The following is a 19,558-nucleotide window of genomic DNA, read 5'->3' as shown; positions in this document are numbered from 1 at the left end:
ACAATGCAATAGAATACCCTGGTACAGCATACAATGCAGTAGAATACCCTGGTCAGCATACTACAATGCAATAGAATACCCTGGTACAGCATACAATGCAGTAGAATACCCTGGTACAGCATACTACAATGCAGTAGAATACCCTGGTACAGCACACAATGCAGTAGAATACCCTGGTACAGCATACTACAATGCAATAGAATACCCTGGTACAGCATACTACATTGCAATAGAATACCCTGGTACAGCATACTACAATGCAATATAATATCCTGATACAGCATACAATGCAGTAGAATACCCTGGTACAGCATACTACAATGCAATAGAATACCCTGGTACAGCATACAATGCAGTAGAATACCCTGGTACAGCATACAATGCAGTAGAATACCCTGGTACAGCATACTACAATGCAGTAGAATACCCTGGTACAGCACACAATGCAGTAGAATACCCTGGTACAGCACACAATGCAGTAGAATACCCTGGTACAGCATACTACAATGCAGTAGAATACCCTGGTACAGCATACAATGCAGTAGAATACCCTGGTACAGCATACTACAATGCAGTAGAATACCCTGGTACAGCATACTACAATGCAGTAGAATACCCTGGTACAGCATACTACAATGCAGTAGAATACCCTGGTACAGCATACTACAATGCAGTAGAATACCCTGGTACAGCATACAATGCAGTAGAATACCCTGGTACAGCATACTACAATGCAGTAGAATACCCTGGTACAGCATACTACAATGCAGTAGAATACCCTGGTACAGCATACTACAATGCAATAGAATACCCTGGTACAGCATACTACAATGCAGTAGAATACCCTGGTACAGCATACTACAATGCAGTAGAATACCCTGGTACAGCATACTACAATGCAATAGAATACCCTGGTACAGCATACAATGCAGTAGAATACCCTGGTACAGCATACTACAATGCAGTAGAATACCCTGGTACAGCATACAATGCAATAGAATACCCTGGTACAGCATACAATGCAGTAGAATACCCTGGTACAGCATACAATGCAGTAGAATACCCTGGTACAGCATACAATGCAATAGAATACCCTGGTACAGCATACTACAATGCAGTAGAATACCCTGGTACAGCATACTACAATGCAATAGAATACCCTGGTACAGCATACAATGCAATAGAATACCCTGGTACAGCATACTACAATGCAGTAGAATACCCTGGTACAGCATACTACAATGCAGTAGAATACCCTGGTACAGCATACTACAATGCAATAGAATACCCTGGTACAGCATACAATGCAGTAGAATACCCTGGTACAGCATACTACATTGCAATAGAATACCCTGGTACAGCATACTACAATGCAATAGAATACCCTGGTACAGCATACTACAATGCAATAGAATACCCTGGTACAGCATACTACAATGCAATAGAATACCCTGGTACAGCATACTACAATGCAATAGAATACCCTGGTACAGCATACTACAATGCAGTAGAATACCCTGGTACAGCATACTACAATGCAATAGAATACCCTGGTACAGCATACTACAATGCAGTAGAATACCCTGGTACAGCATACTACAATGCAGTAGAATACCCTGGTACAGCATACTACAATGCAATAGAATACCCTGGTACAGCATACTACAATGCAATAGAATACCCTGGTACAGCATACTACAATGCAATAGAATACCCTGGTACAGCATACTACAATGCAATAGAATACCCTGGTACAGCATACTACAATGCAATAGAATACCCTGGTACAGCATACTACAATGCAGTAGAATACCCTGGTACAGCATACTACAATGCAATAGAATACCCTGGTACAGCATACTACAATGCAGTAGAATACCCTGGTACAGCATACTACAATGCAATAGAATACCCTGGTACAGCATACTACAATGCAATAGAATACCCTGGTACAGCATACTACAATGCAATAGAATACCCTGGTACAGCATACTACAATGCAATAGAATACCCTGGTACAGCATACTACAATGCAATAGAATACCCTGGTACAGCATACTACAATGCAATAGAATACCCTGGTACAGCATACTACAATGCAATAGAATACCCTGGTACAGCATACTACAATGCAGTAGAATACCCTGGTACAGCATACTACAATGCAATAGAATACCCTGGTACAGCATACTACAATGCAATAGAATACCCTGGTACAGCATACTACAATGCAATAGAATACCCTGGTACAGCATACTACAATGCAATAGAATACCCTGGTACAGCATACTACAATGCAGTAGAATACCCTGGTACAGCATACTACAATGCAATAGAATACCCTGGTACAGCATACTACAATGCAATAGAATACCCTGGTACAGCATACAATGCAATAGAATACCCTGGTACAGCATACAATGCAATAGAATACCCTTGTACAGTATACTACAATGCAATAGAATACCCTGGTACAGCATACTACAATGCAATAGAATACCCTGGTACAGCATACAATGCAGTAGAATACCCTGGTACAGCATACTACAATGCAATAGAATACCCTGGTACAGCATACAATGCAATAGAATACCCTGGTACAGCATACTACAATGCAATAGAATACCCTGGTACAGCATACTACAATGCAATAGAATACCCTGGTACAGCATACTACAATGCAATAGAATACCCTGGTACAGCATACTACAATGCAATAGAATACCCTGGTACAGCATACTACAATGCAGTAGAATACCCTGGTACAGCATACTACAATGCAATAGAATACCCTGGTACAGCATACTACAATGCAGTAGAATACCCTGGTACAGCATACTACAATGCAATAGAATACCCTGGTACAGCATACTACAATGCAATAGAATACCCTGGTACAGCATACAATGCAATAGAATACCCTGGTACAGCATACTACAATGCAGTAGAATACCCTGGTACAGCATACTACAATGCAATAGAATACCCTGGTACAGCATACTACAATGCAATAGAATACCCTGGTACAGCATACTACAATGCAATAGAATACCCTGGTACAGCATACTACAATGCAATAGAATACCCTGGTACAGCATACTACAATGCAATAGAATACCCTGGTACAGCATACTACAATGCAATAGAATACCCTGGTACAGCACACAATGCAATAGAATACCCTGGTACAGCATACTACAATGCAATAGAATACCCTGGTACAGCATACTACAATGCAATAGAATACCCTGGTACAGCATACTACAATGCAGTAGAATACCCTGGTACAGCATACTACAATGTACTGTCTGATGTCTGTCTCATACCATACCATACAATACAGTTACGGCATACATCTGTACTGTCTGATGTCTGTCTCATACCATACCATACAATACAGTTACGGCATACATCTGTACTGTCTGATGTCTCGTTCTGTACTGTCTGATGTCTGTCTTTTTGTACTGTGTGTCTGTAGGAGGAAGACGAGGTGCCTGATGATGAGACTCTGAACCAGATGATCGCCCGTAATGAGGATGAGTTTGAGCTGTTCATGGTGAGAAGCACATTACATTAACAGTAGCCTTTGGTATGGTGCTTTCGAGACATTGATATGAGTTTGAATACTGACACAATAAGATCACTATAGGGTAAAGGTTAGGGTAAAGGTAAAGGTTGGGATAAAGGTTAGGGAAAGCGTAAAGGTTAGGGTAAAAGTTAGGATTAAGGTAAAGGTTAGGGTCAGGGTAAAGGTTAGGATTAAGGTAAAGGTAAAGGTTAGGATTAAGGTAAAGGTTAGGGGTAAAGGCTGGGATAAAGGTTAGGGAAAGGGTAAAGGTTATGGGTAAGGTTAGGGGTAAAGGCTTGGATAAAGGTTAGGGTAAAGGCTGGGATAAAGGTTAGGGGAAAGGGTAAAGGTTAGGGGAAAGGGTAAAGGTTAGGGGAAAGGGGAAAGGTTAGGGGAAAGGGTAAAGGTTAGGGGAAAGGGTAAAGGTTAGGGAAAGGGTAAAGGTTAGGGAAAGGGTAAAGGTTAGGGGTAAAGGTTGGGATAAAGGTTAGGGAAAGGGTAAAGGTTAGGGTAAAGGTTAAGGTAGAGGTTAGGGATAAGGTAAAGGTTTGGGATAGGGTAAAGGCTAAGGTTTGGGAAAGGGTAAAGGTTAGGGGTAAAGGTTAGGGAAAGGGTAAAGGTTAAGGTAGAGGTTAGGGATAAGGTAAAGGTTTGGGAAAGGGTAAAGGTTAGGGTAAAGATTAGGATTAAGGTAAATGTTTGGGTTAAGATAAAGGTTATGTTAAAAGTTAGGGTAAAGGTACATTTTGGGGTAAAGGTTAGGGTAAAGGTTACGGTAAAGGTTATGGTAAAATGTTAGGGTTAGGGTGAAGTTTAAGGGTTGGGCTAAAGGTTAGGGTTAGTGTAAAGGTTAGGTTAACATGTTATTGTTACGGTAAAGGTTAGGGTAAGGGTAAAGGTTACGATAAAGGTTATGGTAAAATGTTAGGGTAAAGGTACATTTTTGGGTAAAGGTTAGGGTCAGGGTAAAGGTTAGGGTCAGGGTAAAGGTTAGGGTTAGGGTAAGGGTAAAGGTTACGGTAAAGGTTAAGGTAAAGGTTAGGTTAACATGTTATGGTTACGGTAAAGGTTATGGTAAAATGTTAGGGTTAGGGTGAAGTTTAAGGGTTAGGCTAAAGGTTAGGGTTAGAAATCAATAAAGTGTTGTTTCCTCTTTAGAGTATGGACCTGGACCGGCGGCGGGAGGACGCCAGGAACCCTAAAAGGAAGCCACGTCTGATGGAGGAGGATGAGCTGCCATCTTGGATCGTCAAGGATGACGCAGAGGTGGAGCGGCTCACTTGCGAGGAAGAGGAGGAGAAGATCTTCGGCCGAGGATCACGCAGGAGAGGCGACGTTGACTACAGCGACGCCCTGACAGAGAAACAGTGGCTCAGGGTAGGCTGGAACATATTATTTTATTTGTCAATAATAACTTAATAATAATAACTTAATAAGTTATTTATAAAGATTAAACAAAACATAGAAACAATGGCTCAGGGTTTGCCAGAATCTAATTCTAATCCCATTAACCCCCTAGTGGTAGGGAGAGCTAGCCTAGTGGTTAGAGCGTTGGACTAGTAACCGGAAGGTTGGGAGTTCAAATAGCTGACAAGGTGCAAATCTGTCGTTCTGCCCCTGAACAGGCAGTTAACCCACTGTTCCCAGGCCGTCATTGAAAATAAGAATATGTTCTTAACTGACTTGCCTGGTAAAATAAAGGTAAAAAAAAAAAAAAAAAAAAAAAAAAAACCCTAGGGAATGGGACAATATTACATCACTTGCAAACAGCAGAAGCTGTCAAAGGATAGCCTACCACGCAATTCAGTAAAGTGCTGTTTACGGCCTTGTGTTTTTCACAATGTCTGTATTGGCGGCAGTGCTAACTTTCCTTATATTTCTCATGCAACAAATACGAATGAAGAATGGAGAAAGACCCACTTAGAAATTGTGGCATGCACTACTCATGTAAAAAAGCAATATGGCGCCGATAGTTAGGACAGCTCTGCTTCTAGTTCCTAAGCAACTTTGCAGTATTTTGTTTTTTTGTGTGTTATTTCTTAATTATTAGCCCAGGATTTTTTTTTGTGATATTACATACATCCGTAACTAACTTTTGGATATCAGAGCGGCGGTAACTCACCAGCATTACGACTGGGAATATGACTTTCCCCAAGTGGATCCTCTGTTCGTACCCCCCAGGGAGGGAGAACTGATTCCAGAGGCTGATCCAAAACACAGCCGGTGGAGAAGAGGTATTTGGAGTGGACTTGTGGTCTTTAATCAAATGTTTTAGGGTCTGTACTCAGGTCAGCTACATAGCTGTACGTCCATAGCATTCAGGTCTTTAATCAAATGTGTTAGGGTCTGTACTCAGGTCAGCTACATAGCTGTACGTCCATAGCATTCAGGTCTTTAATCAAATGTTTTAGGGTCTGTACTCAGGTCAGCTACATAGCTGTACGTCCATAGCATTCAGGTCTTTAATCAAATGTGTTAGGGTCTGTACTAGAGGTCGACCGATTATGAATTTTCAATGGCGATACCGATTATTGGAGGACCAAAAAAAGACGATACCGAATAATCGGCTGATTTATTTAAAATAAAAATATATATATATTTTTTGTAATAAATACAATTTCAACAATACTGAATGAACACTTATTTTAACTTTATATAATACATCAATAAAATCAATTTAGTCTCAAATAAATAATGAAACATGTTCTATTTGGTTTAAATAATGCAAAAACAAAGTGTTGGAGAAGAAAGTAAAAGTGCAATATGTGCCATGTAAGAAAGCTAACGTTTCAGTTTCTTGCTCAGAACATGAGACCATATGAAAGCTGGTGGTTCCTTTAAACATGAGTCTTCAATATTCCCAGGTAATAAGTTTTAGGTTGTAGTTATTATAGGAATTATAGGACTATTTCTTTCTACCATTTGTATTTCATTAATCTTTGACTATTGGATGTTCTTATAGGCACTTTAGTATTGCCAGTGTAACAGTATAGCTTCCGTCCCTCTCCTCACTCCTATCTGGGCTCGAACCAGGAACACAACGACAACAGCCACCCTCGAAGCTGCGTTACCCATTGTTCCACAAAAGCCGAAACAACCACTCCAAGTCTCAGAGCGAGTGAGGTTTCAAACGCTATTAGCGCGCACCCCGCTAACTAGCTAGCCATTTCCCATCGGTTACACCAGCCTAATCTTGGGAGTTGATAGGCTTGAAGTCATAAACAGCTCAATGCTTGAAGCACAGCGATGAGCTGCTGGCAAAACGCACTAAAGTGCTGTTTGAATGAATGCTTAGGAGCCTGCTGCTGCCTCCCATCGCTCAGTCAGACTGCTCTATCAAATCATAGACTTAGTTATAACATAATAACACACAGAAATACGAACCTTTGGTCATTAATATGGTCGAATCCGGAAACTATCATCTCGAAAACTAAACGTTTATTCTTTCAGTGAGATACGGAACCGTTCCGTATTTATCTAACGGGTGGCATCCATCAGTCTAAATATTTCTGTTACATTGCACAACCTTCAATGTTATCTCTTAATTATGTGAAATTCTGGCAAATTAGGCGGCCCAAACTGTTGCATATCCACTGACTCTGCGTGCAATAAAATAAAATAAAAAATGTTTGTTTATTTAGTAAATATTTTCTTAACTCTATTTCTTGAACTGCATTGTTGGTTAAGGGCTTGTAAGTAACTATTTCAAGGTAAGGTCTACACTTGTTGTATTCGGCGCATGTGACAAATAAAATTTGATTTGATTAGAGTCTCATAGCAAAGGTTCTGAATAATTATGTAAATAAGTTGGTTATTACTGCATTGTCGGAACTAGAAGCACAAGCATTTCGCTACACTCGCATTAACATCTGCTAACCATGTGTATGTGACAAATAAAATTTGATTTGAAGTTATTTGTTTCTTATTTAAAATACATTTACAAAAAGGTCTAACCTGTTTTTGCTTTGTCATTATGGGGTATTGTGTGTAGATTGATGAGGAAAACATTTAATTTAATACATTTTTGAATAAGGCTGTAACGTAACAAAATGTGAAAAAAGTCAAGGGGTCTGAATACTTTCCGAATACTGAATACTTTCAGTTTCATAACTAGAAGTCCTACGAACACATGCTTAATACTGTTAGACAGGTAAGAATTGTGGGATTCTGAAACAATGTGACTACTACAGCTGCACATTTGTTCTCAGCTCATTAGTTCAGTCTGTAACCAGAACAATGGGAAGGACAGCTACAGTATATGAGTGCATTTTTATCTGTGTGTCGCCCTCTACAGGCAGTAGAGGATGGTAACCTGGAGGAAATGGAGGAAGAGATCCGTCTGAAGAAGTCGAGGAAGAGGAGGAGACGAGGGGAGAAGGACGGAGGGAGGGAAGAGGGAGGAGAGAAGGCAAAGAAGAGGCGTGGACGTCCCCCTGCCGAGAAGCTGTCCCCCAACCCCCCCAAACTCACCAAACAGATGAACGCCATCATTGACACAGTCATCAACTACAGAGACAGGTAAGAGAACCATAGCAGGAGAGAGTGGTGATGTCCTCGAGCACCTGGGTTGCACATGTTTTCTATAGTCCAGCAATAGTATCCCTGATTCAATTATTGAGAGTTGTGATAGTGTTTAGCCAGTATTCCTCTGGGGTTCCTATATCAGTATCATGCTCTGTCCTCTGGGGTTTCCTATATCAGTATCATGCTCTGTCCTCTGGGGTTCCTATATCAGTATCATGCTCTGTCCTCTGGGTTTCCTATATCAGTATCGTCCTCTGGGGTTCCTATATCAGTATCATGCTCTGTCCTCTGGGGTTCCTATATCAGTATCATGCTCTGTCCTCTGGGGTTTCCTATATCAGTATCATGCTCTGTCCTCTGGGGTTCCTATATCAGTATCGTCCTCTGGGGTTCCTATATCAGTAGTTTCCTCTGGGGTTCCTATATCAGTAGTGTTCTCTGGGGTTCCTATATCAGTAGTTTCCTCTGGGGTTCCTATATCAGTAGTGTCCTCTGGGGTTCCTATATCAGTAGTGTCCTCTGGGGTTCCTATATCAGTAGTGTCCTCTGGGGTTCCTATATCAGTAGTGTCCTCTGGGGTTCCTATATCAGTATTTCCTCTGGGGTTCCTATATCAGTAGTGTCCTCTGGGGTTCCTATATCAGTAGTGTCCTCTGGGGTTCCTATATCAGTAGTTTCCTCTGGGGTTCCTATATCAGTAGTTTCCTCTGGGGTTCCTATATCAGTAGTTTCCTCTGGGGTTCCTATATCAGTAGTGTTCTCTGGGGTTCCTATATCAGTAGTTTCCTCTGGGGTTCCTATATCAGTAGTTTCCTCTGGGGTTCCTTTTCAGTGCCGTGCTCTGTCCTCTGGGGTTCCTAGCATCAGTATCGTCCTCTGGGGTTCCTATATCAGTATCGTCATTTGGGGTTCTATATCAGTATTGTCCTCTGTCCTCTGGGGTTCCTATATCAGTATCGTCATCTGGGGTTCTATATCAGTATTGTCCTCTGGGGTTCCTATATCAGTATCGTCCTCTGGGGTTCTATATCAGTATTGTCCTCTGGGGTTCTATATCAGTATTGTCCTCTGGGGTTCCTATATCAGTATCGTCCTCTGGGGTTCTATATCAGTATCGTCCTCTGGGGTTCCTATATCAGTATCGTCCTCTGGGGTTCCTATATCAGTATTGTCCTCTGTCCTCTGGGGCTCCTATATCAGTATCGTCCTCTGGGGTTCCTATATCAGTATTGTCCTCTGGGGCTCCTATATCAGTATCGTCCTCTGGGGTTCCTATATCAGTATTGTCCTCTGGGGTTCCTATATCAGTATTGTCCTCTGGGGTTCCTATATCAGTATCGTCCTCTGGGGTTCCTATATCAGTATCGTCCTCTGGGGTTCCTATATCAGTATTGTCCTCTGGGGTTCCTATATCAGTATTGTTCTCTGTCCTCTGGGGTTCCTATATCAGTATTGTCCTCTGGGGTTCCTATATCAGTATTGTCCTCTGTCCTCTGGGGTTCCTATATCAGTATTGTCCTCTGTCCTCTGGGGTTCCTATATCAGTATTGTCCTCTGTCCTCTGGGGTTCCTATATCAGTATCGTCCTCTGGGGTTCCTATATCAGTATTGTCCTCTGGGGTTCCTATATCAGTATTGTCCTCTGGGGTTCCTATATCAGTATCTGTCCTCTGGGGTTCCTATATCAGTATCGTCCTCTGGGGTTCCTATATCAGTATCGTCCTCTGGGGTTCCTATATCAGTATCGTCCTCTGGGGTTCCCATATCAGTATTGTCCTCTGTCCTCTGGGGTTCCTATATCAGTATCGTCCTCTGGGGCTCCTATGTCAGTATCGTCCTCTGGGGCTCCTATATCAGTATCGTCCTCTGGGGTTCCTATATCAGTATCGTCCTCTGGGGTTCCTATATCAGTAGTGTCCTCTGGGGTTCCTATATCAGTATTGTCCTCTGGGGTTCCTATGCTCAGTTCCTATATCAGTATCGTCCTCTGGGGTTCCTATATCAGTATCGTCCTCTGGGGTTCCTATATCAGTATTGTCCTCTGGGGTTCTATATCAGTATTGTCCTCTGGGGTTCCTATATCAGTATCTGGGGTCCTCTGGGGTTCCTATATCAGTATCGTCCTCTGGGGTTCCTATCAGTATTGTCCTCTCAGTATTGTCCTCTGGGGTTCCTATATCAGTATCGTCCTCTGGGGTTCCTATATCAGTATCGTCCTCTGGGGTTCCTATATCAGTATCGTCCTCTGGGGTTCCTATATCAGTATTGTCCTCTGGGGTTCCTATGTCAGTATCGTCCTCTGGGGTTCCTATATCAGTATTGTCCTCTGGGGTTCCTATGTCAGTATCGTCCTCTGGGGTTCCTATATCAGTATCGTCCTCTGGGGTTCCTATATCAGTATCGTCCTCTGGGGTTCCTATATCAGTATCGTCCTCTGGGGTTCCTATGTCAGTATCGTCCTCTGGGGTTCCTATATCAGTATCGTCCTCTGGGGTTCCTATATCAGTATTGTCCTCTGGGGTTCTATATCAGTATTGTCCTCTGGGGTTCCTATATCAGTATTGTCCTCTGGGGTTCCTATATCAGTATCGTCCTCTGGGGTTCCTATATCAGTATTGTCCTCTGGGGTTCCTATATCAGTATTGTCCTCTGTCCTCTGGGGTTCCTATATCAGTATTGTCCTCTGGGGTTCCTATATCAGTATCGTCCTCTGGGGTTCCTATATCAGTATCGTCCTCTGGGGTTCCTATATCAGTATCGTCCTCTGGGGTTCCTATATCAGTATTGTCCTCTGGGGTTCCTATATCAGTATCGTCCTCTGGGGTTCCTATATCAGTATCGTCCTCTGGGGTTCCTATATCAGTATTGTCCTCTGTCCTCTGGGGTTCCTATATCAGTATCGTCCTCTGGGGTTCCTATATCAGTATCGTCCTCTGGGGTTCCTATATCAGTATCGTCCTCTGGGGTTCCTATATCAGTATTGTCCTCAGTATTGTCCTCTGTCCTCTGGGGTTCCTATATCAGTATCGTCCTCTGGGGTTCCTATATCAGTATCGTCCTCTGGGGTTCCTATATCAGTATCGTCCTCTGGGGTTCCTATATCAGTATCGTCCTCTGGGGTTCCTATATCAGTATCGTCCTCTGGGGTTCCTATATCAGTATTGTCCTCTGGGGTTCCTATATCAGTATCGTCATTTGGGGTTCCTATATCAGTATTGTCCTCTGTCCTCTGGGGTTCCTGTATCAGTATCGTCATTTGGGGTTCTATATCAGTATTGTCATTTGGGGTTCTATATCAGTATTGGCCTCTGTCCTCTGGGGTTCCTATATCAGTATCGTCCTCTGGGGTTCTATATCAGTATTGTCCTCTGGGGTTCTATATCAGTATTGTCCTCTGGGGTTCTATATCAGTATTGTCCTCTGGGGTTCTATATCAGTATCGTCCTCTGGGGTTCCTATATCAGTATTGTCCTCTGGGGTTCTATATCAGTATCGTCCTCTGGGGTTCCTATATCAGTAGTTTCCTCTGGGGTTCCTATATCAGTATCGTCCTCTGGGTTTCCTATATCAGTATCGTCATCTGGGGTTCCTATATCAGTAGTTTCCTCTGGGGTTCTATATCAGTAGTTTCCTCTGGGGTTCCTTTTTCAGTGCCGTGCTCTGTCTGTAGCTGGAGTGTTTGACAGGCACATGTTTGGAGCTACACATGGAAACATTCCTCCCCTACTCCCCAGTCAGCCTAACCCTAACCCGCTGAACACCAGGATGATTTAATGGATGAAGTCATCTTTGAGCAACAAAACATCATGCTTTGTGGCTTGAAAAACCTTTTTCCTCCCCTCTCCTCTCTTCTCCTCCCATCTCCTCTCCTCTCTTCTCCTCCCATCTCCTCTCCTCTCCTCTCTTCTCCTCCCATCTCCTCTCTTCTCCTCCCATCTCCTCTCTTCTCCTCCCATCTCCTCTCTTCTCCTCTCCTCTCTTCTCCTCCCATCTCCTCTCTTCTCCTCTCCTCTCTTCTCCTCCCATCTCCTCTCTTCTCCTCTCCTCTCTTCTCCTCCCATCTCCTCTCTTCTCCTCTCTTCTCCTCCCAGCTCTTGGGCTCCCGAGTAGTGCAGTGGTCTAAGGCACTGCATCTTAGTGCTTCAGGAGTCACTACAGACACCCTGGTTCAAATCCAGGCTGTATCACAACCAGCCGTGATTGGGAGTCCCATAGGGTGGCACACAATTGCCCCAGCATCGCAGTGCTAACTCTGGGTTCGAGCCCAATTGGCCTAGCGTCGTCCGAGTTAGGGATGGTTTGACCGGTAGGGATATCCTTGTCTCATCGCGCACTAGCGACTCCTGTGGTGGGCAGTGGGCGCCAGGTGCACGGTGTTTTCTCCGACACATATGTGCGGCTGGCTTCCGGGTTGGATGCACTCTGTGTTAAGAAGCAGTGCGGCTTGGTCTAAATCCATGTTTCGGAGGACACATGGATTTCGACCTTCGTCTCTCCTGAGCCCGGGAGTTGTAGCGATGAGACAAGATAATCCTCAAAGTACAGCACTTTGAGATATCAGCTGATGTACGAAGGGCTATATAAATAAATTTGATTTGATTTGTCAATTGTCTAAATAATTGATCATATTTAAACGGGACAATAGCGTATTCAATAGAAAGGAAAAACAACGAAGGGTGCGCGCAAACCAGCTTTCCAGCATTCTTCCTCAGGCCACTCATTCTTCAGAAAACAAGCCTGAAACAATGTCTAAAGACTGTTGACATCTAGTGGAAACCATAGGAACTGCAATATGGGTCCTAACCCATTAGATACTCTATAGGCATTCAATTGAAAATACCCACATCAAAAATCACACTTCCTGGATATATTTTCCTCAGGTTTTCGTCTGCCATATTTCTGTTATACTCAGACATTGTTTTAACAGTTTTGGAAACTTTAGAGTGTTTTCTATCCAAATCTACCAATTATATGCATATCCTAGCTTCTGGTCCTGAGTAACAGGCAGTTTACTTTGAGCCCGCTTCTCTTCCAGATGTCGAAATACTTCCCCCAAGCCATAAGAAGTTAACTTCTTGCGTCGAGCAATCCCGTATCCGGGAGCGTAATCATAGCCTCAAGCTCATTACCATAACGCAACGTTAACTATTCATGAAAATCGCAAATGAAATGAAAGAACTATATTCACTCACAAGCTTAGCCTTTTGTTAACAACGCTGTCATCTCAGATTTTCAAAATATGCTTTTCAACCATAGCTACACAAGCATTTGTGTAAGAGTATTGATAGCTAGCATAGCATTAAGCCTAGCATTCAGCTGGCAACATTTTCACAAAAACAAGAAAAGCATTCAAATAAAATAATTTACCTTTGAAGAACTTCGGATGTTTTCAATGAGGAGACTCTGTTAGATAGCAAATGTTCATTTTTTCCAAAAATATTATTTGTGTAGGAGAAATCGCTCCGTTTTGTTCATCACTTTTGGCTAAGAAAAACCCTGAAAATTCAGTCATTACAACGCCAAACTTTTTCCAAATTAACTCCATAATATTGACAGAAACATGGCAAACGTTGTTTAGAATAAATCCTCAAGGTGTTTTTCACATATCTGTTCGATGATAAATAATTTGTGGCAGTTGGGTTTCTCCTCAGAAGCAAATGGAAAAATACACAGCAGCTGGAGATTACGCACAAGCACCTGGTACCTGGTAGATGTAGTGTAAAATGGTCAATCTTCCAATGATATGCCTACAAATACGTCACAATGCTGCAGACACCTTTGGAAAACGACAGAAAGTGTAAGCTCATTCCTGGCCCATTCACAGCCATATAAGGAGACATTGGAACACAGCGCCTTCAAAATCTGGGGCACTTCCTGTTTGAAATTTCATCTTGGTTTCGCCTGTAGCATCAGTTCTGTGGCACTCGCAGACAATATCTTTGCAGTTTTGGAAATGTCAGAGTGTTTTCTTTCCAAAGCTGTCAATTATATGCATAGTCGAGCATCTTTTCGTGACAAAATATCTTGTTTAAAACGGGAACGTTTTTTATCCAAAAATTAAAAGAGCGCCCCCTATATCCAAGAAGTTATTAACTGACTTGCCTAGTTAAATGAATGTTAAACTCTCTAGCTGTTTCTACTAGAAAGGATCTCTCTAGCTGTTTTCAAGTAGACAGGTACTCTCTAGCTGTTTTCAAGTAGACAGGTACTCTCTAGCTGTTTTCAAGTAGACAGGTACTCTCTAGCTGTTTTCTACTAGACAGGAAATCTACCTGTTTTCTATTAGACAGGAACTCTAGCTGTTTTCTATTAGACTGGAACTATCTACCTGTTTTCTACTAGACAGGATCGCTCTATCTGTTTTCAAGTAGACAGGAACTCTCCAGTTGTTTCTATTTGACATGAACTCTCTACCTGTTTTCTACTAGACAGGAACTCTCGACCTGTTTTCAATTAGACAAGAACTCTCTACCTGTTTTCAATTAGACAGGAACTATCTACCTGTTTTCTAAGCCTCAATGTCAGGAGTTATTATGGAACAGCACTAAGCCTCAATGTCAGGAGTTATTATGGAACAGCACTAAGCCTCAATGTCAGGAGTTATTATGGAACAGCACTAAGCCTCAATGTCAGTAATTATGATACAACACTGAGTTCTGTGACTAATAACTGGGCACAGTTGGATGTTTAAGACTCGTGGTTATGATGTGTTGGTGCTTTGATGTGGGGTGAGAGAGAAGTCATTGTGTGATATGGTCTGATATTAAAACTTTAACCTCTAGGGGGTGTGGGACAAATCATTACAAACAGTTACCACCCAAGTAAAGGAGTTACACAAGTTAGAAATAGCAATAAAATGTATCACTTACCTTTGATGATCTTCATATGGTTGCACTCACAAGACTCCCATTTACTCAATAAATGTTAGTTTTGTTCGATAAAGTCCCTCTTTATATCCAAAAACCTCAGTTTTGTTCACTCGTTTTGTTCAGTAATCCACAGGCTCAAAGGCAATCACAACAGCCAGATGAAAAATCCGAAAAGTATCAGTAAAGTTCGTAGAAACATGTCAAACGATGTTTTTAACAATCCTCAGGTTGTTTTTAGTCATAAGTGTTTTCTATCCAAATATTTCAATTATATGCATATCCTAGTTTCTGGGGCCTGAGTAACAGGCAGTTTACTTTGGGCCCGCTTTTCATACGGAGGTGAAAATAGTGCCCCCTACCATAATGGAGTTAAACTGAGTGTGCAAAGCTGTCATCAAGGCAAAGGGTGGCTACTTTGAAGAATCAAAAATGTGTTTAACACTTTTTTGGTTACGACATGGTTCCATATGTGTTATTTCATAGTCTTGATGTATTCACTATTATTCTACAATGTAGAATGCTTGACTGGTACTGTATATGTGTATAAAGTGTGTATATATATATATGTGTGTATAAGCTTTGTAGTTCTTGACACAAACCAGTGAGCTTGGCACCTACTACCATACCTCGTATTTTAAAGTCTCTTTGTTAACAGGTCTAACAGACAGCTGTCAGAGGTGTTTGTCCAGCTGCCGTCCAGGAAAGAGCTGCCAGAGTACTACGAGCTGATCAGAAAACCTGTTGACTTCAAGAAAATCAAGGTACCAAACAACAGATAATACATATTAAACAGGACAGACAGAGGAACCTACCAAGTGTGACAGACTGATTGTGTGCGTGTTTGTTTCTTTCCAGGAGCGTGTGCGGAGCCACAAGTTCAGGAGTGTGTCTGACCTGGAGAAGGATGTGATGCTGCTCTGTCACAACGCTCAGACTTTTAACCTGGAGGGGTCACAGGTCAGTCACCTCTAACCCCTAACCCTGAACTATATTCCTACCCTGTCTGTGTTGTATATCTATGATGTTGCACCTGTCTATATGCTGTAGTTCTATAACATGGAGTGGTTTGTCTATGTGTTGTATATCTATGATAGGTATGTTTATCTATGGTGGGTATTTCCATGTTTTGTATATCTATGATAGGTCTGTCTATGTGTTGTAGATCTATGATGTTGGTATTTTCATTGTGTTGTAGGTCTACAATGTTACCTCTGTCTATGTGTTGTAAATCTATGATGTTATGCCTGTCTATGTGTTGTAGAGCTATGATGGTCTGTATGTCTATGTGCTGTGTATCTAGAATGTTATGTCTGCCTATGTGTTGAAGATCTTTGATGTTGTCTGTCTGTATATCTATCATGTTTTGTCTATGTGTTGTGTATCTATGACTTGGTGTCTATGTGTTATAGATCTATGACATTGTGCCTGTCTATGTGATGTAGATCAAATCAAACTTTATTTGTCACATGTGCTGAATACAACAAGTGTAGACCTTACCGTGAAATGCATTCTTATGGCTTTCGGGTAGAAGCTGTTAAGGAGCCTTTTGGTCCTAGACATGGTGCTCCTGTACCGCTTGCCGTGCGGTAGCAGAGAAAACAGTCTATGTCTTGGGCGACTGGAGTGTCTGACAATTTAAGGGCCTTCCTCTGACACCGCCTACTACATAGGTCCTGGATGGCGGGAAGCTTGGCCCCAGTGATGTACTGGGCCGTACCCTCTATAGCGCCTTACGGTCAGATGCCGAGCAGTTGCCATGCCAAGGTGATGTAACCGGTCAGGATGCTCTCAATTGTGCAGCTGTAGAACTTTTTGAGAATCTGGGGACCCATGCCAAATCTTTTCAGTCTCTTGAGGAGAAAAAGGTTTTGTCGTCACGACTGTCTTGATGTGTTTGGACCATGGTAGTTCGTTGGTGATGTGGACACTAAGGAACTTTGAAACTCTCGACCCGCTCTACTACAGCCGCATTGATGTGAATAGGGGCCTGTTCGGCCTGCCTTTTCCTGTAGTCCACGATCAGCTCCTTTGTCTTGCTCAGACTGAGGGAGAGATTGTTGTCCTGGCACCACACTGCCAGTTCTCTGACCTCCTCCCTGTTGGCTGTCTCATCGTTGTCGGTGATCAGACTGTTGTGTCGTCAGCAAACTTAATGATGGTGTTGGAGTCATGCCTGGCCGTGCAGTCATGAGTGAACAGGGAGTACAGGAGGGGACTAAGTACACACCCTGAGGTGCCCCAGTTTTGAGGATCAGTGTGGTAGACGTGTTGTTACCTACCCTTACCACCTGGGGGCGGCCCGTCAAAGTCGAGGATCCAGTTGCAGAGGGAGGCGTTTCGTCCCAGGGTCCTTAGCTTAGTGATGAGCTTCGTGGCCACTATGGTGTTGAATGCTGAGCTGTAGTCAATTAACAGCATTCTCACATACAGTTGAAGTCAGAAGTTTACGTACACTTAGGTTGGAGTCATTAAAACTTGTTTTTCAACCACTACACAAATTTCTTGTTAACAAACTAGTTTTTCCAAGTTTATTAGGACTTCTACTTTGTGCATGACGCAAGTAATATTTCCAACAATTGTTTGCAGACAGATTATTTCACTAAAATTCACTGTATCACAATTCCAGTGGGTCAGACGTTTACATACACCAAGTTGACTGTGCCTTTAAACAGCTTGGAAAATTCCAGAAAATTATATCATGGCTTTAGTAGCTTCTGATAGGCTAATTGACATCATTTGAGTCAGTAGGAGGTGTACCTGTTGATGTATTTCAAGGCCTACCTTCAAACTCAGTACCTTTTTGCTTGACATCATGGGAAAATCAAAAGAAATCAGCCAAGACCTCAGAAAAAAAATTGTAGACCTCCACAAGTCTGGTTCATCCTTGGGATACTAATTGAGTGTATGTAAACTTCTGACCCACTGGGAATGTTATAAAATAAATAAAAGCTGAAATAAATCAGTCTCTCTACTATATATATATGCCATTTATCAGACGCTTTTATCCAAAGCGACTTACAGTCATGTGTGCATACATTCTACGTATGGGTGGTCCCGGGATCGAACCCACTACCCTGGCGTTACAAGCGCCATGCTCTACCAACTGAGCTACAGAAGGACCACACCTAACCCTAACCCTACTATTATTCTGACATTTCACATTCTTACAATAAAGTGGTGTTCCTAACTGACCTAAGACAGGGAATTTTATGGGGATTAAGGGATTTAAGGGATTAAATGTCAGGAATTGTGAAAAACTGAGTTTAAATGTATTTGGCTAAGGTGTATGTAAACTTCTGACTTCAACTGTAGGTGTTCCTTTCGTCCAGGTGGGAAAGGGCAGTGTGGAGTGCTATTGAGATTGCGTCATCTGTGGATCTGTTGGGGCGGTATGCAAGTTGGTGTGGGTCTAGGGTATTCGGGAGGATGCTGTTGATGTGAGCCATGACCAGCCTTTCAATACACTTCATAGCTACCGATGTGCGTGCTACGGGGCGGTAATCATTTAGGCAGGTTACCTTTGTTTCCTTGGGCACAGGGAATATAGTGGTCTGCTTGAAACATGTAGGTATTAGACTCAGACAGGGAGAGGTTGAAAACGTCAGTGAAGACACTTGCTAGTTGGTCAGCGAATGCTTTGAGTACACGTCCTGGTAATCCATCTGGTCTTGCGGCTTTGTCAATGTTGACCTGTCTAAAGGTCTCGCTCAAATCGGCTACCGAGAGCGTTATCACACAGTCATCCAGAACAGCTGGTGCTCTCGTGCATGCTTCAGTGTTGCTTGCTTCAAAGCGTGCATAAAAGGCATTTAGCTCATCTGGTAGGCTCACGTCACTGGGCAGCTTGCATCTGGGTTTCCGTAATAGTATCTATAATGTTATGCCTGTCTGTGTCGTAGATCTGTTGTCTGTTTTATGTGAAAATAGGTATTGGTCTAAAGCTGAAAAGGAAAGGAAATTCATATGAGCACCATAATGCCTAATTTACCCATGCACTACCATGGTTTTCCAGAACACAGCTTTGACCTACTACTAGGGATGCACGATATATCGGTGAACAAATCGGAATCGGCCGATATTAGCTAAAAATGCCCACATCGGTGTCTAGTTTAAGCCAATGTTAAAAACCTATGTCAAAGCTGCTGTGCGTACCTATATAACGTGCTCGATCCACACAGCAGACATTGTGACGTAATTACGCCACGTATAAATTTTGCGCTACACGTGCAATACAGCATTCCTAACCTAGTCCACAATGTCTGCTGTGTGCATTGAGCATTCAACAAGTTGAGCAGACATTTGAAAGAGTATGAAAATTTAAGCGAGACAACTCAAACGGCGATATACATTAAAGCCAAGATAATGGAATTCATTGCCCTTGACAAGCAACCATTCTCTGTCGTGGATGATGTTGGCTTTCGCCAACTGGTTGATCACCAGTACACACTATCAACCTCGCTATTTTTCAGATGTTTCCCTACCAGAGTTACACAGTAGCAGCGTCACTGCTATTAGCTTCACGACATACATACTATGGAACGCCGTTTGGGTCTTTGCGTGTCAAAAAGATACAGTAGCGCTGTCAAAGCTGTACAAA

At 42.4% G+C, this 19,558-nt stretch overlaps 1 protein-coding gene across 42 annotated transcripts in view; it reads left to right on the top strand.

The window, feature by feature from the left end:
• The window catches only part of smarca2 (SWI/SNF related, matrix associated, actin dependent regulator of chromatin, subfamily a, member 2), a 214,611-nt gene that overhangs the window by 145,461 nt on the left and 49,592 nt on the right, over positions 1-19,558 (top strand). For all 42 annotated transcript variants that reach the window (XM_052479896.1, XM_052479900.1, XM_052479899.1 and 39 more), the window contains 5 exons: positions 3,479-3,556; positions 4,727-4,945; positions 7,863-8,086; positions 15,617-15,722; positions 15,817-15,918. In XM_052479896.1, coding sequence (XP_052335856.1) covers positions 3,479-3,556; positions 4,727-4,945; positions 7,863-8,086; positions 15,617-15,722; positions 15,817-15,918 — 729 coding nt within the window. The remainder of the gene's footprint in view (positions 1-3,478; positions 3,557-4,726; positions 4,946-7,862; positions 8,087-15,616; positions 15,723-15,816; positions 15,919-19,558) is intronic.

This window comes from Oncorhynchus keta, chromosome 25 (assembly GCF_023373465.1).
Source record: "Oncorhynchus keta strain PuntledgeMale-10-30-2019 chromosome 25, Oket_V2, whole genome shotgun sequence".
Classification (NCBI taxonomy): Eukaryota; Metazoa; Chordata; class Actinopteri; order Salmoniformes; family Salmonidae; genus Oncorhynchus; species Oncorhynchus keta.
This window is presented reverse-complemented; position numbering and strand designations above follow the sequence as displayed.